This window comes from Rattus norvegicus, chromosome 1, assembly GCF_036323735.1.
Source record: "Rattus norvegicus strain BN/NHsdMcwi chromosome 1, GRCr8, whole genome shotgun sequence".
In the NCBI taxonomy this organism is placed as follows: domain Eukaryota; kingdom Metazoa; phylum Chordata; class Mammalia; order Rodentia; family Muridae; genus Rattus; species Rattus norvegicus.
Window position 1 is genome coordinate 177,525,944 of NC_086019.1, and position 23,201 is coordinate 177,549,144.

The 23,201-nt window shown below is 44.8% G+C and overlaps 1 protein-coding gene across 1 annotated transcript in view; it reads left to right on the forward strand.

Annotated features, from left to right (window-relative positions):
* The window catches only part of Spon1 (spondin 1), a 299,164-nt gene that overhangs the window by 162,418 nt on the left and 113,545 nt on the right, over window positions 1-23,201 (forward strand). Inside the window, exon 6 of the mRNA NM_172067.2 lies at window positions 7,307-7,455. Coding sequence (NP_742064.2) covers window positions 7,307-7,455 — 149 coding nt within the window. The remainder of the gene's footprint in view (window positions 1-7,306; window positions 7,456-23,201) is intronic.

Sequence of the window (23,201 nt, forward strand, 5' to 3'; positions counted from 1 at the left end):
GGAGCCAGACAGTGGTGCCACTCCTATCCTGCTCTGAAAGCCTCTGAAGCTTCTGAATGTGTAATTCTAGTCTTCAAGCCACCAGTAAACTCAAGAGCCAGAAAGACTCAGTGTTACTTGAATCCAAAGAAACGATGCCCCAGCTTGGACTCAGGTAGCCAGCAGGAAATCTGTATTACTGCAGAATCAACCTTTGTGTTCTAATTGGGTCCTCAGATGACTAGGTGGGGCCCAGTCCTTCAGAGGGAACAATCTGTTTTAGGGTATCTACCAATTCAAATGATAGTCTCCTTTAGACACCCTCAGAATCACATCTAGGATGTTTGACCAAATGTCTAGCCTCTCCGTAGCCCATTCAAGTTGTCACGTTAAATTAATCATCATTCAGGCTGTGTGCAGAGCACTTCGGAGAATCAACCTGTCGTGGAACATGCTTCCCCCAACACAAGACAAGATGCAGACCTGCTTCTGATGGATGCTGGCCTTTTAGGCATCTTGTAAACACTGGTAGTTTAGTACCAGATATGACAGCAAGAAAGGGGCCAAGGAGGCTGTCAGTATACATATTGAATACATATATTCAAGGCTCACCTGAAGTGGCGTTTTAGACAAATGGATTTGGATAGCTATCAGCATCACTGGCTCATATGTGTAAGCATTTCTTCCTCCCAGCGTACCACACATTTGTCCCATAGAAATTTCACCCAAGCTATTGGAAATTCACGCTAAGGCTGCTTTATGCAACTCTTCTTGTTATTTATAGGAATATGGGTGAGGGGTTACTTTTCTCTTACTGTGATAAAAACACCATGTCCAAGGCAACTTATAGAATTTATTTGGGCATTCAGAGGAATAAGAGTCCTTCACAGTGAGGGAGACAAGACAGACTAGAGAGCTCACATCTTCAACTATAAGCATGAAGTAGAAACAGTGAAGTAGAGTAGACCCGGGAGTTTAATGCTAAAGCGTTTAATGCCTGGTAATACCTTTCCTCCAGCAAGGCTGCACCACCTAAATCCTCCCTAAACAATGTTACCAACTGGGGACCAAGTGTGCAAATGCCCAGTCCTATAAGGGATGTTTCTCATTCAAATGGGTAACTCAGAGTTGGTAACTCAAAGGCAGTGGCATCACCAAATACCCGACCTCGGTATGGTTGACACCTCAAAAAAGCTGGGTCCCTGGCACCCTCTTCTTGATTTGCATGCAGTTCTGCAGCTCAGAGTCTCTTCTCTCCATAGCAGTTATTACTGCTTACATAAAGTTGAGGATTGGGTCTGTTAAACTTTACAGGTTTCAGAAGCTTCCTGAGGCTTCTAAGTTTCATGTACTTCCTAAGTCCTACAAGTTTTCTTTAATCTCAAGGAAATAGCCACTTGAAAACTGTTGGGATGACCAAACAACCATGTACTTTTCTGTAAGGAGAATGGGTTAGTAATTGTCTTTGGCTTTCCTCTGCCCAACTGTCTCACCAGAACAATAGGATGATGTTCTGATTATTCTTTCAAGGTATCTACAAGCATTAATCTTACCCCTTATACCTTCTAATGCCTGGGTCTTCTTTCTCTCCCCTCCCTTATTTCTTAGGGTTTATTTCTTTCAGTTAAGTGGAATCTGTTTGACCACCTTATTCTGCTGGTCCCATGCTTCTGGGTTCCAGCTAGATGATTCCAAAGTCATACCCAGCATCCCTGTCTACTCGGCCTACTGGTTCTAACGGCCACTCAGGCACCTAAACACATTCCTCTTGGCCATCATGCCTTCCACAAACTGATCTGGATTTCTCCTGTCTCCTTTAGATTTACTTTTTATTTATTGGTGATTTTATTTAATGGGCATCAGCCTAAAGACAGCGCTGAGAACTTGATCATATCATCTTCTCTACAGAGGAAGAAACTGGGGCTAAGAATGATTGACTTGTTTCACTAGAACATTCCAGAACCAGGACTAGAATATACATCGATCAGATCCCAAGAAAAAGAGTTTAGATGACTTTACCAAAAATTGCCTCCCTAAGGGGTGCGTGCATGTGTGCGTGCACATGTGTGTGTGTGTGTGTGTGTGTGTGTGTGTGTGTGTGTGTGTGTGTGTGTTATCTGAGATTGAACTTAGGGCCCCTTTTATACTAACCAGGTGAGTGCTTTCTCGTTTAGCTACGTCTCTAGTCCACAGTCTTCTGTCATATTGCCTGGTCTTCTAGCCACTTCTCTCCTCTTCCTCTACTACTGCCCTAAAGCAGACTCTGTAAATTCAAGCAAGGAATGTTGAACGCCTCCCATTTTGTCTCCTCACCTTTAGACCCTGTCCCCTCCTGACGTTGGGTGTGCCCCACAACATAAGATATAAGATATAAAGAAGAGCTGGCCCCTGCACCAGGCTGACCTGGCCAAGAATCCCAGAGTCATGGGTAATCTTGCAAGAAACTCTCTAAGTCCAGATTTCCTCATGTAAAAGAATTCTGACAGAATCTTGTTAGTTAATTTTCTTGTCACTGTAACAACTACGCGGCAGAAGCAACCTATGGAACCTCTATCCTACGGGAAAGAGGACGTATTTTGGCTCGTGGTTTTAGAGGGAATACTTCCATACTTTCATGTGACGACTGCTGCACATCAGTTCACAGCAGCTTTCTGGCCTTCCAGTTGGGCCAAAAGTGAGTCCAGGATATACCCTTAAATGTCCAACCCCAGCAATCACCTCTGCTCTCCAGATACTGCCTTTTAAGGGTCCACAATCTCCCAAACAGTGCCACCAGCTGAGGGCCAGGTGCTCAAACACATGGACCAACAGGTGTCCTACCATATCACCCACCTTCCTAGTGCTACTGACCACATAGACACTCAGAGCTCTCTATAGCTAGTCCTGACTTTCTGTCTGTCTAATCTCCTGGTATTCTAATTCTCCAGTCCATTCAAGGCTCTCTTGCATTTTCTGTCTCCACAGTGGGGTGTAGATGGGGAGCCAGTGTTCTTGAGTCAAGTAGACCTGGGGTTGAAGCCTAGCTTTTCTCTCCCTGGTCTGTGAACTCAGGTGGGCTCCCTAAACTCTGTGGGGTTTAGGTTCCTCATTCAGAACATGGAGAGATAATGTTACAGTGAGGAAAGCATCTCTTATATGTTTTATATGTATAAGTGTCTTGCCCACATATATTTATGTGCACCATGTACAAGCATTGCCGCACATGGAGACTGGAAGAGGGTGTCAGAGTCCCTGGAAGTGGAGTTACAGGAAGTTGTGTGATATCATTTGGGGGCTGGGAGCTGAACATGGGTTCTGTGTAAGAGCAGCTAGCTTTTAACCACTGAGCCATCTCTCTAGAGAGGTTCTCATGCATTCCCATTGGGCACATGTGCTCTCCTCCTCTTCCTCCCCCTCTCCTCCCTCCTCCTCCTCCTTCCCATCCTCCTCCTTCACCTCCTTCTTCCCATCTCCTCCTTCTCTTCCTCCTCCTCTTTCTTCTCCTCCCCCTTCTTCTCTTTCTTCCCACCCCCTCCTTTTCCCTCCTCTTCCTCCCCTCCTTCTTCCCCTCTGCCTTCTTCTCCTCCTTCCCATCCCCCTCTTTCCTCCCTTCCCCCTGGTGATACTGAAAGCATTCCCATTTCTCTATCTGAAAGGATGTTAAGAACAGTTTATAGCTTTCGTAGTTCCTTCAAAACCAGCCGGATTAATTCGCACAGCTCTGGGAGTTTGGATTTGTAACTGTTACTCCTGTTTTAAAAGGGAAGACAGCCTAGGATATAGCTCAGTGAATGAGAACATGTGAAGTGTTGGGTTTCGTTCCCAGAGCCACGTGAAGCAAACAACGAATAACTAAATACGAGGGGAACTGAGGCTCTCAGAGGTTGGATGACTGGTTCATGAACACAACTCTCCAGCTTCAGTCGCCATGTGTCTTTCCCTGTACCAATTTGCACCTGCACGGCTGCTGCTTACCTGCCACAGATGCACATTTTAAGTTGCCAACCGTCTTTCCATCGGTGCTTGCTTTGCATACCCCCTACCGTAGGAAGGGTGTGGTCTTGCCCTTCCCCTAGCCTTGCACAGACTTACTGAACTGATGGGACTGGGTTGAAACTTGAAGGCTGTGCACCACTGCAAAGTCACTCTAGGAAGCTAACACTTGCAGTGCTTAGCAGGGTGAATGCATAGAGTGAAACTTTATTCAAGAGAGTAAGAGACACAAAGGCAGACTGCCTCTGGGAGTGCCTGCCTCTCTGCACACCAGCTCCACAACCCGATTCACTGGGTTTCGGGAATTGGGAGCTGGTTTTTTCATCTCCCGTGTTATTATGCGATAACTCTGATGAGCTGGATCATAGCTAATCTGCTCCTCCATCTGTTTCCCCACCCCCAGACTGTGAGTCCCTCAGGGCAGACGCCATGTTCTATTCCCATCAGTCCGTATGGCCTGCCACTGTGTTTGGTACTTAGCTAATGGAAGTTGAATGGATAAAGCAGAAAGACCCATCTGGGTCCATCTTCTGATCCCCTGTGACTGTGCTCATTTCCATTCTCTTTCTGTCACATCCCATAATATATATGTTTATTTCCCATGGTAAGGTAAGGGCAGGCTTCACATCTTTCCGTTTTGAAACCACTCCACAGCCATGGAATCGGGAAGGCATACTTACTGAGTGTCTGTTCTGGGCCGAGGTAATATCCACATAGTCTCTCTCTCTCTCTCTCTCTCTCTCTCTCTCTCTCTCTCTCTCTCTCTCTCTGATTTCACTTAACTTTCCTAATAGGTCAGTATGAAAGAGGGTGAAATGTGGGTAAATAAGAAAGTGAATCTGGGAGTTTACATAGCTAGGATGTGCAAGTACTGTGTGGAATCCTTATCCTTGGCTGGAAAACCCAGTGCCTTTCTTCCTCATTCTGACTCTTGGTTTTCCAACAGCAGCACAGAGCACATCTGAGACCTTAGCCTGGTAGGAGTCAGGAGCAGAGCTGAACTGAACTCGAATTTAATTGCACTGAATTAAATTGCGCCTGTATGTTCCCAATGTTTGGGGAATATACACTGCCACCTTCTCATTTGATTGATTGTGCAAAATGCTTCTGGAAACATGAGGTGAGAGCTGACATAAGAAACAGGGAGGAGGACAGATTCCCTCATGGAGTCTACAGCCTACTAGGACTACAACAATAGTAAATATGGTCTGTATTACTGGAGACACGGGAGGCAGAAGCTTCAGTCAGCCAAAGCTTCTGAATGATCACTGTCATAGTTTCCTTTCTATTTCTGTGACAAACATCATTAGATTACACTTCCATGTCACATCATTGGGGAAGGCAGGGCAGTAAAGAAAGCAGAACCTGTAACAGAAACTATATGAAGGAATGCTAGCTCACTCATTCATTTAGCTAGATGTTTTAGACTACCCAGAATGGCCCACCTAGGGAATGGTGCCACCCACAGTGTGCTGGATCATCTTGCATCATTAATAATCAAGACACACACACACACAAAGACATGCTCATAATCTGACCTGGGAAACCCCTTAGTTGGTACTTCTCCTCTCAGATGACTCTAGATTATATCAAGCTGACAATGGAGATTACTTAGGAAAATCATGAAGGAGGAAAAGAGATATCTAAGCCAAGCAAGACAGTACAGAGGGAATAACAATGCTCCTTATATACAGAATTTCAGCTAGGACAGGCCTGAGCATAAGAGGCGTTTCAGTAGAGCAGCACAATGGGGAGCAATAGATGCTGAAGTTGGTCTCTCTGTATTTATATTGCAAGCTAAAGGTCACGAAGCCGTGCCTTCACAAGGATACTCTTAGCTTAAATGACAGGAAAGCCTTTCTCACTGCTCAGGAAATGAATTAGAGAAGTGGCCGGCCACATCTCTGCCTGTCTTTTCTTGAGACAATCATCATGGCTGTCGTTCCCTGATGTGTAGGAAACAGTGAGCACTTGGGTTGACCCACATGGTGATTTCATTTGCCTGGGTTGGGGTGTGGCTGCTATCAGCAGACTGGGAGGGCGCCACCTGGCTTTATGTCCTCGATGTGCTCCTGGAGTAGAAAGCCTTTGGGGGTACAGTGGCTACTGTAGAAACAGGACCAGGCCCAGCTCAGAATCCTTTTTGAACATGGTGGGATGGAGTGAAGAGTTCTGTCCACCCTAAGACATACAGCAGTTAACTAAAAGCATCACTTGGGTTTACCTAATTTATTCCCCTTCACTGTGCCTGTAAATGTTCTTTAATTTGAGACTACGTAAAGCCAGCCAAAGAATGGCTGAGAAATGAACCAGTCCAATGAACTGTATGTGACTTAGTCTATGAAGTATATGTGACTTGGTCAATAGTAAATGTAGATATATCTGAAGTATTTGTACCTAAAAAGAAGCCCACTGTGGTACTGGCCTTGAGTTTCAGTTCCTTGTTCCCCAGTTCCTTAGGAACTTTGATGAACCCCAAGCTATGTTCTAGCTTGGACCTGTTCAAATACTGCAGTTCCTTCACATTATCCATGATGGCCCTCCTGCACCCCACTATTTTCCACCATCCCTGGTGGTCATCACCAAGCCACCACGGGCTGGCCACCTCCACACTCCCAGATGGTCTGACCTGTTCTCTGAATGTGACTAGCCTGCTCGCCCCTCACACGGGACTCATATGTACATAAAAGTCAGTTGAGGAAAGCCATGTTGAGCCTGAGCACGAAAGCTGGTTCCTACACACACTTCAGCTTCTGCTCCCTGCTCACGCCTCAAGATATCCATGCCATTCTGCTCCTTCTACCACATCCTTCACCCTGCTGCCTGGATGATTTATCTAAAAGTCAAATGCAATCATGTTGCTCCCCCCTTCAGTGGCTTCCAGGTCTTTTCTGATGCCATCCAAACTCCTGAAGCACTTAGAGCAATGCCATCTGTAAGCAGGCTCCTTCTACCTCCATGGCATCTATTGATAGTGACACTGCAATGCTGAATTGCTGATGGCTTTCCAAGCACAGCATTAATCCATGTTCCTGAGCCTGCCAGAAACAACCTTTCCTTCCTATTTAGCCTTACAAATCTCACTGGCATTTCAAATTCTCTCAACTGTCCGCCTCTCAGAGAACTCCTTAGGCAGAGGGTGTCTTGGGCTGTCTTCTTGAGGCACCCACTGTTCACTTCTGCATGATTCCCAGACTTATTCTCTCTAATCCCTGAGTAGTATTGGAATTAAGACCAGGCAATGCCTACTCAGTACTGGCTGAACCTTTGAATAGTTTCCTTTCCTCCCCATTACTGAAGAGGTTCAAATTTCCACCCTGGCCACACTGATATCTATATCCTGATTGATTTCCAGGTCGGGCTAATCACTGGTCTGCCATCATTGGCGGATCCCACTCCAAGAACTACGTGCTGTGGGAGTACGGAGGGTATGCCAGTGAAGGGGTCAAGCAAGTTGCTGAACTTGGCTCACCAGTAAAAATGGAGGAAGAAATTCGACAACAGGTAAGAACAGACTCCTGATCAACCAACAGCAAGAAATGAGGTCAGAGCATCCCTGAGTTTCATTTTCAGGAGCTTGAAATGTGCTGTAGAGTGTGCTTGGGGTTAGGGTGAGGTCTATGTGAATTAGTCTCAGTTTCTCTCCCTAAACTCATACATCATCTAGCTTCTGTATGCTAAACCCTGCTGTAGGCTTGTTGTTGGAAAGGCAGACCTCTGGTCTCCGGAGAGAGAGACTGTGATTTGGGGTTTCATACTATGGTTCTTGAGGGTAGAGGGCAATCTTCAAGCTGTCTAAGCAAATTGTCACTTCTGAAAACAGACATTTTATGTGTTGGCATGTATCGTCTTGCAACAGTGTCTTGATGTGTCTGATGAATTCACTGACCATTAGTCATGATCGTCATGTACTAATGAGATACCAGGGGCTCAGGAGCTGCCCCATTATCTAGCCCCCAGCATCTACCCAGGAGGGCAGGAGAAAAGACTTGCTCTTCTTGTCAGTGTGTTTACCTGACAATGGACCATCACTCATCAAAAGCCTGAGCTAGTTAGTAACAAATAGAGGCTGAGAAGAGGGGTCTTGGAAGAAAAGCCATTTTGTGGTTTGCTGTGGAGATACAATGGCCTGGCTTTAGCTGTCAATCCCACAGAAGCCGCTCTGGCACAAGAGAACTACTTAAGCAGCCATGTCTTGCTGACCCCAGCTGCTCTGGAGCAAGAAAAAGGACAAGCTGTGTTTGGGGGTGTGGCTATTTCACAGTGCAGGACACTGAAAGGCCACCACCGTCCTTCTTCCTCTTGCCCTTCATCTCCCAAAGTGACGGAGGAGGTCCCACCTGTGTGGTGCTCCTGTTGCCTCATGGGTGTGTGCTCAGAGGCCTCAACAGACTGAGGGGGTGAGCACGGCCAGACCTTGTGCTTCTCTGAAGCTTACCATTGGACTCCAGGCTGCCCACAGTCCTAGACTGCATGCAATGGAAGTCACACAACTCCTTCACGGTCCCCTTAGACCACAGTGAGGGAAAGGCTTCAGAACAAGCTTGTGTTTCTTCTCCATTTGATTTGAAGTCTAAATGGGTTTTTTTTGTTTTGTTTTGTTTTTTGTTTTTTGGTTCTTTTTTTCGGAGCTGGGGACCGAACCCAGGGCCTTGCGCTTCCTAGGTAAGCGCTCTACCACTGAGCTAAATCCCCAGCCCCTGAAGTCTAAATGTTTTAACATTGCATGGCATTAATTAATGGTCAAATCACCCTTCTTTGTAACTGAGGATGACCTAGAATTCCTTAATCTTCCTGCCTCTGCCTCTGAGTCCTAGGACGGCAGGCATGCAGCACTGTGCCAAGTGGTCAGAATCAAACCAAGACTTTCATGTAAGTTAGGGAAGTATGCTGTTAACTGAGCTACATCTCCAGCCCACAGCCTTGGCCTTCTAATTGCCCAGTTTCTCCTACTCTGCCATGCCTCACAAGCAACCTAACTCTTCAGGCTATAGCCAAGTCATGACTGCTCCCTCCATATTGGCACTAGTGTGTCTGGCTTGCCAGTGGGGACCCTTTGTCTGGAAACCCAAAAGTCTGCTTTTTAGCTCTTAAGCATGAAATTGTGATTGTCCAGCTCTGAGGAATGGGATGCTGGGAACCACTTGTTACAAAGAAACTGGCAAAGTAAATTCAAAATCAAGGATGCCCTCCTAACAGTGCCAGTCTTGCTTACTGACTTTCTTTAGAAGTTTCTGGAAAGGAGAAATATATGTAGGAATCCCACAAAGTTAAGACTCTGAGCCAGACAGATGGCTCAGCAGGTAAAGGCACTTGCCACACAAGCCTGAAGGCCTGAGTTTGATCTCTGGAACCCATGGAAAGGTAAAAGGAGAGAAGCAACTTGTGGTGGTTAAAAAGAAAATGGCCCCATAGGCTCACAGGGAGAGGCACTATTGGGAGATGTGGCCTTGCTGGAGTGGGTGTGGCTTCGTTGGAGGAAATGCCACTATCTCTTCCTGCTGCCTGTGAATCCAGATGTAGAATTCTCAGCTCCTTCTCCAACACCATGTCTGCCTGCCTGCTCTCCTACATGGCAATGATGGACTAAATCTCCAAAGTGTAAACCAACCCCAATTAAATAATGATGCCCTTTATAAGAGTTACCATGGTCATAGTGTCTCGTCACAGCAATAGAAACTCTAAGACACAACTCCATAAAGTTGTTCTCTTATCTCCATATGTGTGCTGTGGAATACACACACACACACACACACACACACACACACACACACACACACTTTTAGAAATTTAAAGTGGAATTATCTTTTATTGGTGAACATAACGTCTCACATGTCATGACAGTTAAAAGGTTGAAAATCACGGGCAGGACTTCAGAATACAGCACTTCAGAAAGTGTGTGCACGGTGTGACCTTAACCAGCCTGCTGCAGGGAGTCTGTCCAACCTAGCTGGCACGACTTCCTGCTAATAAGCTTAATTATGGGGACTGCACACTGGAAAGAGTGGGTGTCTATCTAACACCACCTCTCAGCCTGCTGGGTATTGGATTTCTCTCATTAGCCCTCCTTACATCCAATTCTGAGAGGCCCGTGTTAATATCCAAGTTCTACAGTGAGGAGAAGGCATAGTCAAAGAAAACCTTAGAACTTTAAACCCAAATTTATCTGGCTCCAAAGCCCATACATAAAATCTAGTGTATAATTGTAGGGCTCCAAGCAGACATACCCCACCACCACCCCCATTCCAGATCTGATGAGAATTTCAAGATGGCAGTGCTGCGAATTTCACAGCATGGGCCCCATGACATTGGATAAGCTACTTCCCACCTATGCACCTGCCCAACCCCGCACCCCACCCTACTTCATGCCAGTTCCTAACAGAGCCTCCCTTGGCAGGCAGCACCATCCGCCTCCCAGCGCCTTGAAAATCCAGCTTAGTTCGATAATTTCAAGGTCCCTTCAAGTTCCAAAAGATTTATGGCCTTAAATATCCTTCCCACAAGCACACAACTTATATTTTTCTATAAGTCAGGGAGGAAGCAACATAAAAAGAACCAAGACGATGGTTTCTCCTAGAATAGAAATGTGTCCTCTGCATAACCAGAGGGCTTGTTTGAAAACTTCAACAAATTCTCTGTCCCCAGCCCTTCCTCCTTTATACCCTCCATCAAAAAGCCCCATTCTAGCCATGATGCAAATAGAATCTCTTTTCCCACAGAAGGCATTTTGTGTGTCCTTTAATATGGAATTATACCTCACAGCCATTTTCGCAAGCATTAAAAACCACAATGGGTATTATTGGATATACATTTTATGCTAATGGATTTTGAACACAAATGAACAAAAATACTAATTACATTAGTAGTGAGGAATTATAATAATTCTGTTGGGTATAAACCTTATTGTTACTATAACTGTAAAGTCCCAAGGAAATTGATGACAAATTACTGCAGAGGCATTGGCAGTAATGATGCTACTGGCCAGAGACCATGAGGGAGGGGACGCAGAATGTGTGCCTCTTCTTTAGGAGAAGAGAGGCCCATGTATACTGGTGGCCAGGGGGAGCCTGGGATTTGGAAATAACTTGAGTTGATTTTGTTAGCCATGTGTATTTCTTGAGAAGTTTTCCAGTTGATTTGTAGGTGTGTGTGTGTGTGTGTGTGTGTGTGTGTGTGTGTGTGTGTGTGTGTGTGTGTGTGTATAAATATGCACGGGAGTACATGCATGTGTGTACATACAGGTAGAGACCAGAAGTCAAATCTTGGGCTCATTCCTCCAGAGTCATCACCTTGGTTTTTGAAGCAGAGTCCCATGGAAACCTAGGACACACCAATTTTGGAGGAAAGGCTCCAAGTTTCCTTCTGGCTCTGTCTCCCCAGTCCCGGAATCAGAAGTGTGCTTACCAGGACCAGCTTCCTTGTGTGGGTGCTGGGGATCAAGCTCAAGTCCACACGTCCCCGAAGCCAGCACTTTACCGACTGAGCCTGAGCCGTCATTCCAGCCCCATTTGCTGCTCCTTAATTTAGATGACTTGAGGGATTTGTTTTTCACAGTCTTCGAGTTTCCTAAATAGTTAGTTTTATTAATCTTTGTCAGATGAACAGCTGGTAACTGGTTCTCCCATTCTGTAGATGCCTCTCTGCTCCCTTGCTGGTTCCCTTGCTGTGAGATTTTGTTCATTCGATGTAATCCCACTTGGCTACCCTCTTGACTACACCGATGTCTTCAAGTGTTTCTCCCTGTGTTCTCTGAGTCATTTCCCAGTTTGGGGTCCTGTTTTTAGGTCTCTGATCTGTTTTGAGTTGATTTGAGGGCAGGGTGAGAGGAGTTTGGGTGTTAAATATTAAGTAAAATAAGCCAGATACAACATGTCCTCGCATGTGCAGACACTTGAGGAAGTAGAAAAATGTAGATTAGTGAAGAGCAGCAGTTGGGAGGGGGAGGGGAGTTAAATGAAGGGTAGCTTTGATTAGCACACTGTATGTATGCATTCAAATATAGCATTTGAGTGCTACGAATACATGCAATTTATGCATGCTAATAAAAAGTATAAAAATGTTTATAAGGCTATGACTAGCCAACCTGGCAGGCCACAGATAGATAACCTCAGGCAGGAGGAGGCTGAAGGAAATGACCATGGGAGACGGGAATTTTGAGAGCTGATGCAAGCTCATTTCCTAATTACACTTTACCCCGCTACAGCCACTTATAAGTCAGCAGTCACAAATTATTACTGGGTGTCTAGTTCTCTGCTGGATACTAGGGTAAACACGAGGCCCATTCACACAGTTATCCATGCTAGAGAGCTAACTGCCTTCCTGGACACTCACCATGCCCCAGCTTCTGCCTCCTCTTTAAGGTTCTTCCCACTCAGTCCACCAGCACCACACTCCTCCCACCTAAGCATCCATCTTTTGTGTGCATTTCAGCACTAGTCTCCTGGTGGTCCCGTCTTCAAATCCTCTTCTAGTTATCCCTGCTGCCCAGGGTCAGCTTATAAAATATAAGTCAAGTCATGACAGAGAGAGGGGGGGGGATCATAACAGCTTCCTTTAAAGAGCCCCTTCTCGGCTGGGTTCATCTTCTAGCTCCCTGAGGGAAAGGGAAGGGAGAAGAGGGGGAGGGGAGGGAGGAAGAAAGAAGGAATCAGAGGAGATGGGGAGGAGCCTACATTCTAACATGACAAGAAAAGAAAGACATAGAGCTGGGGTTGGGTTCAGTAGGCGAGAGCTTACCTAGCACATGCAAGACTGTGCCTTCAATCCCCAGAAAATGGGTAGGTGGGAGGGAAGGAGCTTATAAGTAATTAGTAAATAATCACACACACACACACACACACACACACACACACACACATCTCCCTACAAATACTTTTATTTCTCTCAGGAAACTTTATGCCCTCAACTGAAAAGGTACAAACCCACCCTGGACTGCAGTGGTTTTGATGCTGCTGTTCTGAGTCACCCAGACCTTGGTAGCATGCTGTCTCTTCCTCCTCCTGCTTTCAACTCACAGCTCCTGGTCTCAGTTCCACAGTGTCTTCTCTAGGGAGTGTAGCTCTGTTGCTCCTCCTGGAGCCCTATAGTATCTGGTACTGTCCCCTAACCTGAGCTGACCCACCACTGCCTGGTTCTTTCTCTGTCTCCCATAGACTTGCCCAACTGGGTGAAGCCTCCTTGCTGCCTGAGTACCCTGCTTCCTTCCATATGCACCAGTCTGTTCTGTTTCTATCCAGAGTGCTTTAGCGTTTCAGAAACACTAAACATGGACAGTGTCTCACTTAGATTGTTGTGTGACCACGGGGCCACAGGGACATCTCTCCCTTTCTACTAAACTGCTTTGGCTCTCGCACTAGTTTCCCTTCTGCTTTAGGGTACTTTGTCCATCTTCCACAGGATTCTCTTTTTATTTATTTGGAGAGTTAAAAAAAATCATAGGCAGACATCTTCACACCTTGTTTCCCTTCCCCTGGTCCCCTCTGAATCTTATGTCATCCCTTAGCTCTGGATTGCCCACTGCACAGCGGGCTTCTTCTGCCCCGAGCATGTGCGAGCCCAAGGGTTGATGTCATACAAGTCCCAGAGCAGCCTCCTTGCCAGGTCCACAGATGCCTGGCAGAGGGTTTTTCCATCCCTTGCTCACAAATGGGGAAGTCCTTCTCAAGTGTCCTTCCATGCCTACTTCCCACCAGCATGAGATGGACTCAGACCTCGGCCTCCGATCCTGAGCCTGTATCCTAGTCCACAGCCCCATCAGATCCTCACCCTGGCTCCTGTTCTCTGTTACACTTTCTCCTCCTCATCTCTGCGCAGCACTGGTGATGAGAGCAGAGACAGGTAGGTCTCTGCCACTGAGGCCCTGCCGCAGCATCTGCCATCAGTCCAGTCAGCTTCCTAGCCCATGGCGGCATACAGGCAGGCAGGTCACAGTGAGGATGGAATTGGAAGAAAACGCCTTTCCGGGTAGCAATGGACAAGCAAGGGTTAGACGGAATCACAAAGCCCTAGCCAAGGGCAGGAACTCAGGTGGTCTGTCAAGATTGTAGCTGGGAGGGATACTGAAGGTACGACACCATCAGAAAAGCCCATGATGCTGGGCCTACCAGCCTGGTGACCTGATGCTGGGCTGACCAGAGGTTGGTTTCATGGTTGAGGTGGGACCATTAGTAGTCTGAAGCACATGGATTTAGACAAGCAGAGATCAAGATAGGGCATCAGGCAGAAACACAGCTGGGGCTACTCCTGAGCCCTTGACACTAGCTGCACACATTTTTAAAGACCTGGGAGACAAGTAGGGCCAGTGGGAACATTCATGTGACTGAAGTCTGGAGTAGATCACCAACCCCAGTGGGCCTGTATCTCTATTCTCAGATGGTGATATTGGCAATACAGGGCACAGTGTTGGTCCTGAAATAGCTCGTGAGTGATACTTGGCCTGGTGTCTAAGTGTTACTTTTCTTATGACTGGGACATAAAAATTAATCAGGAAGATATGTAATCTCTCTTTCCCTTCAGAGGGGATGATGTGGTTTTATTGAGTGGGAACACAAATGAAAGAAGTAAATGGTGTGCAGAAAAGAAAAAATGTTGGCGTATGAAAGCTAGAAAAGGGTGTCTGCAGCCTTTGCCGCGCCGCTGCCACTCTCTAATGCCAGTGCTGCCTCTTGCTTGCTGAGCTCCAGCCGAAAGAGAAGGGGTTAAGTAAGGAGATGCCCATACCATGGTTCGTTCAAAGCAGACTGCCCACATATCCAGCATTGGTAAAGCACCCAGGAAACAACTGGCTACAAAAGCCACTCTCAAGAGTGCGCCCTCTACTGGAGGGGTGAAGAAACCTCACCGTTACAGGCCTGGTACTGTGGCACTCCCTGAAATCCGATGCCATCAGAAGTCTACTGAGCTTCTGATTCGCAAGCTCCCCCCTTTCAGCGTCTGGTGCCAGAAATTGCTCAGGACCTCAAAACAGACCTGCGCTTCCAGAGGCAGCTATTGGTGCTTTGCAGGAGGCAGAGGCCTATCTGGTTGGCCTTTTTAAGATGCCAACCTGTGTGCTATCCATGCCAAATGTATAACAATTATGCCAAAAGATATCCAACTAGCACGCCGCATACGCAGAGAGCGTGCTTAAGAGTCCACTATGAGGGGAAACATTTCATTCTCAAAAAAAATTTTCTTTCCTCATCTTCCTATTATCAGTTCTGAATGTCAGATATTTTTCCCATGGGGCCAAAGGTACCTAAGTATATGATTGCTAGTGGAAACATAGGGGACAGAATCGGGTGTTGGCAGTTTCTCCACGTTCATTTGTGTGTGAATTTTTAATATAAAAGCAAGATGTAAAGCATTCATGTAAGCAAAATGTTTCAGTGAATACATTTCAACAAGACAATTTTAAATAAATCTGTTAAAAATTTCTGGACAATGCCAGCATTTGGATTTTTTTAAAATAAGTAAATTTCTTATTGACGGCAACTAAATGGTGTTTACAGCATTTTATCGCACAGTGGGTTCCATCCATTCACTGTACTTTTCTAACAGAGTTGTCCTACGTACAAGTACATGTTTTTAATGTTGGCTGTCTTCTGTGCTGTTCCTGTAAGTTTGCTATTAAAATACATTAAACTATTTAAAAAAGGAAGGAAGGGAGGAAAGAAGGAAGGAAGGAAGGAAGGAAGGAAGGAAGGAAGGAAGGAAGGAAGAAAGGAAGCTAGAAAAGGGAAATCGGGCAGAAGAGGCCGGGCGGGGAGGCAGGGTGGTGTTGCGGGTCTCAGGGGTGAGAAGCAGCAGGGCTAACAGACGGATTGCAAGTCAAGGAGAGAAAGGGGAACCGAAGATGACTTTGAGTGAACCTGTTTTCTAAAAGAGGAGGCACCCGAAAAGCATGTTCAGCAGTGGGCTTTGTAGAACTGCATGATGGGATTTTTCCCTTTGCTGCCTCCTCAGGAAACATTTAGTCAAGACCTAGGGAGGGCACTTTGTTTTCATTTGCCCTTTATTGCTGTAAAACACAGTAGACTAGGAAACTTAAACACAATTGACACTTAGTCCACTCACACCCAAGTTCTCCCTGTTTACCTTCAGCTGAGGCTTAAGCTAAATAGAGATCCCAGTAGCCCAGGCTGGAAGGGCAGAGCGCAGAGCCATCCTCCGAGTGGCAGCTCTCACACCCCAGGCTTTTACTCAGCAGCATCACCAATGCCTGGGAATTCTGAGGATTTCTGTGGGAGAAAAAGTAAGCATTTATTTGGTCAAAATTTACACAGTATTTAACTCACAGAAAAATCTATTTTTACAGTAACTGAAACGAACTAGTCCAAATGGAAGGCAAATTCAAGTGGGAGATAATGGACAAATTGCCTTAAGATGTGTAGGGCAATATAGCAATATTTGGTAAAATTGTAACGTTATCTCTTTGTTTTAGCAATAAAAACAGGACACCGGTTTTTAGCATAGCCATTTGTAAGTACACAGATAGCATTAAGGATATTCACGCTGCCAGTGTGCCTCTTTGTTTGAATTGTTTAGCTACTGAGGCAGTCTCACTGCATGGCCCAGGCTAGCCTTGAACTTGGGAGCCTCCTGCCTCAGCCTCCTAAGTCCTAAAAATACAGGCACACATGACCATGCCTGTCTACTGTGAGTACATCCTTATAACCTCTAGATCAAGGGTTCTCAACCTGCAGGTCATGGTCCCTTTGGCAGACCTCTCCAAAAATATCTACATTATGGTTCATAATAGCAGCAAAATTATAGTTATAAAGTAGCAACAAAAATATTTTATTGTTAGAGTCACCATAACATGAGGAAGTACATTAAAGGGTCACAGCATTAGGAAAGGTTGAGGACCACCGCTCTAGATGGTAATTCTGTACCTAAAGACTATTTTCAGGATTGTTCTCACACAGAGGTATATGGGGAAGAACACTGACCACATTGCTTGAAAACTAGGCTGGAGAGATGGCTCAGCAGTTAAGAGCACTGACTGCTCTTCCAGAGGTCCTGAGTTCAATTCCCAGCAATGACACAGTGGCTCATGGGATCCGATGCCCTCTTCTGGTGTGTCTGACAGCTACAGTGTACTCACATACATAAAGTAAATAAATCTTTTTTAAAAAGACATTTTTTATATCAGTAGAGGACATTTTAGGTTCTAGCTGTATCATTTAGTGAAAGACCAAGACGCTATTAAAGGAGATAAGGTAGATATGTTTGTGCTGGCATGGAATGCTTCCCAGTACGTATTTCAAGATGGGGGAAAGTAAAACAGTGTGTGTAACTTGCAGCCATCTGGGGAGAAAGGCATCTGAGTCAGAGTGAACTGACTGTACACAGACAACTTTGTATGTATAGAATGTCTTTATTCAGGGGAGGGGAGGATCTCACTCTGTAGCCCAGAATGGAACTCAATATATAGCTAGGATGACCTTGAACTCCTGGTAATCCTCCTTTCTCATCCTCCCCAATACTAGGATTACAGGTGTGCATATGCACACCCAGTTGTGCTCTGCATGTCTTGATGAACACCCACCAGAGACCCACACCTCTAGAGCTCAGATAGGCTCAGAACAGAGTGGTCGGCTCACATTTTCCCATTGGCCCTCTGTACTGCTTCAGGTTTACCAATATACGCACAAGACCTTCTTCGAGAATGGCTGAAATCAACGAGCAAAAACATTGATTTTCAAAACTGAGTACCCCTCCCACATACTCAATTTATAAACTTCTTATGTTCCACCAAGAAACATGGAGTCATTTCTGTGACTATACAGGCTGAATCTTCTCTAGAGACAGAACGCTAAGCAGTCAAAAATTATCTGGGGAAAGATACGGTAAGAGTGACGAGACTCAGTAACTCAAATATGAAAACAGTGTAAGTTAAAACAGTAAAAACAGCCCTGACTAAAACCAGAGCAAGAGCAGGCAGGTCAACAGGATAAATGCAAACCCCAAAGGTAGACTGGGGTTCATTTGTAAACTAAGAACATGAAAGGGGAAATTTCCTACCACCTGGGGAAACTGCGGGTCATTTGACAAATAGCAATGGGACAACTGGAAATGGGTCAACATGGAGGGGGAGAAAAAAGAAATTTTCTCCAAGTCTCAATCTCTGAACCAAACTAAAAATGTTGAAGATTGGAAGTCCCACACCCGAGGATCCCGGCCCGCAGCAGCTCTCTGCTCCCAAACCCCGTGGGAGAGAGACCTCACCACCTGGTCAGGTGGGCACTCCTGAGGCTGCAGAGCGGAGGAGACCACCAACACTGCCCACCCCTGCCCACATCCCTGGCCCAAGAGGCAACTGTATAAGGCCTCTGGGTTCCCGTAGGGGAGGGCCCAGGAGCAGCAGGACCTCTGCGCCTGAGACACCGCCGGAACCTGAAGGAAACAGACCGGATAAACAGTTCTCTGCACCCAAATCCCGTGGGAGGGAGAGCTAAACCTTCAGAGAGGCAGACACGCCTGGGAAACCAGAAGAGACTGCACTCTGTGCACATCCAGACGCCAGAGGAAAACACCAAACGCCATCTGGAACCCTGGTGCACGGAGGCTCCCGGAAAGAGCTGCGCAGATCTTCCCGGTTGCTGCCGCCGAGGAGGGGACTTAGGCAGTACCCCACAAGCAAACTTGAGCCTTGGAACCACAGGTAGGACCAACTTTTCCCCTGCAAGAAACCTGCCTGGTGAACTCAAGACACAGGCCCACAGGAACAGCTGAAGACCTGTAGAGAGGAAAAACTACACGCCCAAAAGCAGAACACTCTGTCCCCATAACTGGCTGAAAGAAAACAGGAAAACAGGTCTACAGCACTCCTGACACACAGGCTTATAGGACAGTCTAGCCACTGTCAGAAATAGCAGAACAAAGTAACACTAGAGATAATCTGATGGCGAGAGGCAAGCCCAGGAACCCAAGCAACAGAAACCAAGACTACATGGCATCATTGGAGCCCAATTCTCCCACCAAAACAAACATGGAATATCCAAACACACCAGAAAAGCAAGATCTAGTTTCAAAATCGTATTTGATCATGATGCTGGAGGACTTCAAGAAAGACGTGGAGAACTCCCTTAGAGAACAAGTAGAAGCCTACAGAGAGGAATCGCAAAAATGCCTGAAAGAATTCCAGGAAAACATAAATAAACAAGTAGAAACCCATAGAGAGGAGACACAAAAATCCCTGAAAGAATTCCAGGAAAACACAATCAAACAGTTGAAGGAATTAAAAATGGAAATAGAAGCAATCAAGAAAGAACACATGGAAACAACCCTGAACATAGAAAATCAAAAGAAAAGACAAGGAGCTGTAGATACAAGCTTCACCAACAGAATACAAGAGATGGAAGAGAGAATCTCGGGAGCAGAAGATTCCATAGAAATCATTGACTCAACTGTCAAAGATAATGTAAAGCAGAAAAAGCTACTGGTCCAAAACATACAGGAAATCCAGGACTCAATGAGAAGATCAAACCTAAGGATAATAGGTATAGAAGAGAGTGAAGACTCCCAGCTCAAAGGACCAGTAAATATCTTCAACAAAATCATAGAAGAAAACTTCCCTAACCTAAAAAAAGAGATACCCATAGGCATACAAGAAGCCTACAGAACTCCAAATAGATTGGACCAGAAAAGAAACACCTCCCATCACATAATAGTCAAAACACCAAATGCACAAAATAAAGAAAGAATATTAAAAGCAGTAAGGGAAAAAGGTCAAGTAACATATAAAGGCAGACCTATCAGAATCACACCAGACTTCTCGCCAGAAACTATGAAGGCCAGAAGATCCTGGACTGATGTCATACAGACCCTAAGAGAACACAAATGCCAGCCCAGGTTACTGTATCCTGCAAAACTCTCAATTATCATAGATGGAGAAACCAAGATATTCCATGACAAAACCAAATTTACACAATATCTTTCTACAAATCCAGCACTACAAAGGATAATAAAGGGTAAAGCCCAACATAAGGAGGCAAGCTATACCCTAGAAGAAGCAAGAAACTAATCGTCTTGGCAACAAAACAAAGAGAAGAAAAGCACACAAACATAACCTCACATCCAAATATGAATATAACAGGAAGCAATAATCACTATTCCTTAATATCTCTCAACATCAATGGCCTCAACTCCCCAATAAAAAGACATAGATTAACAAACTGGATACGCAATGAGGACCCTGCATTCTGCTGCCTACAGGAAACACACCTCAGAGACAAAGACAGACACTACCTCAGAGTGAAAGGCTGGAAAACAACTTCCCAAGCAAATGGTCAGAAGAAGCAAGCTGGAGTAGCCATTCTAATATCAAATAAAATCAATTTTCAATTAAAAGTCATCAAAAAAGATAAGGAAGGACACTTCATATTCATCAAAGGAAAAATCCACCAAGATGAACTCTCAATCCTCATCTTCGGTTGGTTTATATACAAGTGTGCAATTTCTAGGCTTGAAAGTAAAATGATGCTATCTGGTGCTGGATAGAGGAGCCTTATTTTTTATTATGGCAGCTTGCTATTTTTGTAACATGGTGATTTGGTTGAACACAATAAAGTACAGTAGTAACTGAAAAAAAAAAAAAAGAACATCCTATTTCAGAGATGGAGTCTAGAGAGTAGCGCCTAGGTTTAGGGGACTGGCTGCTCTTCCGATTCCCAGCATCCACAAGGCTGCTCGTGCCGTCTGTAACTCCATTTCTAGGTGATGCAACAGATGATGCAGTTCAAGGAAAAAATGCATGTAAAATCTGAAAAAGAAGTCATTTTTATAAAGGTCATATCGATTATTTTGTGATAAACGTAAGAAAACATTTTTTAAAAATGAAAAAAAATAAACTGAAGCCTGGCGTCTCTATTTTTCTTCTTTTACAATGTAAAGTTCCTCTCACTTAGCGCGTAAAGATATTTAAGTGCTACACCGCCAGGAATGGAGTCTCTGCTTATCGACACTAATACCACAGGATCGTTCAAAGCGAGTACTTTTAAATCGATTTGACTGTCTCGTTCCACTTAGAATATGTAAAACTACAAAAACATCGTTGATTTCTAAACCAAGCAGAAGATAAAACTAGAACAGGACCTTGAACTTAAAACACCTGAAGAAACAAAGCTCGTTACTGATGAACATGTACTGGACTCGTCAATTTACACATTTTGCTCTTCTGGCCATATTAAAAGATTACATCACTTACCCACCTAATATAAATCTGATGACCCAAAAGATGCATCCTTGTAACACCGCAGAATAAGGAAACGGACGGAATGGACTGAGTAGCCCTTGTCAAGGGGGCATAGAGATCATTTCAAAGCGGCCCCAGCGGCCAAATTGGAAAAAGAAAAGATTGAGCAATAAATAACCTCGTATTGGATTATAACATGAAACACAAAGATACGTGAGTCCATGCTGTTATAGATAAATGATTGGGAACATTGGCAGAATGGGGTAAGCACTGCTCCCACACAGAATTCCAGATTATTTATGTTCTTGCCCCTCAAGGAAATGAAAGCAGAACTCTCTTAGATGCACTGCATAGATTAAGTTCCTTTAGAATCTAGTGAGGGAGGAGGTGAGGAAGAACTGCAGAGGAGAAATCAGACAGACTACCTCAGTCAGGGGCCCACATCAATGCAAACATCGGCAATCATTGGTAGTCAAACGTGTGAAAAGACCTCTGGGGTGTTTCTCCGTCAGATGATAGCCCAGGATAGACATGAGAAAAGTACTAGGCAACCTCAGGATGACCTACAAATACCTCACTATCTTCGAACAGTTGAAGTCATCAACAACAAGTCTGAGAAGGCTTCCTAGTATGCAAAAGCCGAGAGGGAAGAAGTATCCGTGGTGAGAAAAAGAGATACAAAGTAAAAACTGAAGGACTAGTAATAGTGTGTACTCTGGCTAAAAACTGAGGTGTCCATATTGGCGTTAAATTAATAAATGTGCCACCCTAACGTGTTGTCATGAGGAAAACTGGGTGTAAAGCATGTAGAGCCTCCCTGTTGTCCTTGCAACTTAAATCTAAAACTGTTGTTACACAAGATTGTTTTGTTTGGGTTGTTTTGTTTTTAAATTCAGAATTTGACCTGAGTTACAGCGTACTAAAATTTTCCCAGACAAATGTTGGGTAGTTAGAGATGGCTCAGTGGTTAAGAGTGCTTGCTGCTCTTGCAGAGAACCTGGGTTTGGTTCCCAGAATCCACATGGTGCTTCACAACTGTCTATAACGCCAATTCTAGGGTATCTGTCTCCCTCTTCTGGCCCACGTGGGCACTGCATGTGCGTGGTGCTCATGGGACAACACTCTTTTTTTTTTTTTTTTTTTTAAAGATTTATTTATTTATTATATATAAGTACACTGTAGCTGTCTTCAGATACACCAGAAGAGGGCATCAGATCTCTTTACAGATGGTTGTGAGCCACCATGTGGTTGCTGGGAATTGAACTCGTGACCTCTGGAAGAGCAGTCGGGTGCTCTTAACCGCTGAGCCATCTCTCCAGCCCGGGACAACACTCTTAACAGATAAAATAAATGAATATTAAAAAAAAAAGAAGACAAGACAAACAAGAAACACTTTTAATATCTTCTAATATAAAAATAATGATTTTTTTAAAAAAATCTCTAAAAAGTGTTCATCTATGTGTGGGTATGTGCACGTGATAGGCAGGTGCCTGAGGAGGTCAGGAGAGGGTGTTGCTTCGCCTGGAGCTAAAGTACAGGTATTGTGAGTCACCTGATATGGAGCTAGGACATGAACTTGGGTCCTCTTAAAGAGCAGTTCGTGTTCTTACCCACCAAGCCATCTTCCCAGCCCCTGAAAAATTTTAAGATAAGAGCAACTAGTAGAAAATATTTATAATTTATGTAATGAACAAACGACTGGTTAATATAAAGAACCTCTTCTAGGTCGATTTTATATATGTTTTCTTGTTTGTTTATGGTTTGTTGATATAGAGTTTCATATAGTTTATGGCCCTGGCTGGCCTTGAACTCCTGATCTTCCTGTCTTTACCTCCCACATGTTGGGATTACAGGCATGTGCACCAAACAGGACAAATGCTAAAAATAATATAAACACATGGACATGTCTCAGAAAGAAACTAGATGGGTCTTAGATGTTTTAAAAAGATGCTCAATTCATCTGCAATTACAGAAATTCAAATTAATTCTTCAGACCTATACCTTTTGATTGGTTAGGTTCTGAGAACCACACTCACACAGACACACACATACAATGTGTGTGTTACTTTCTGCT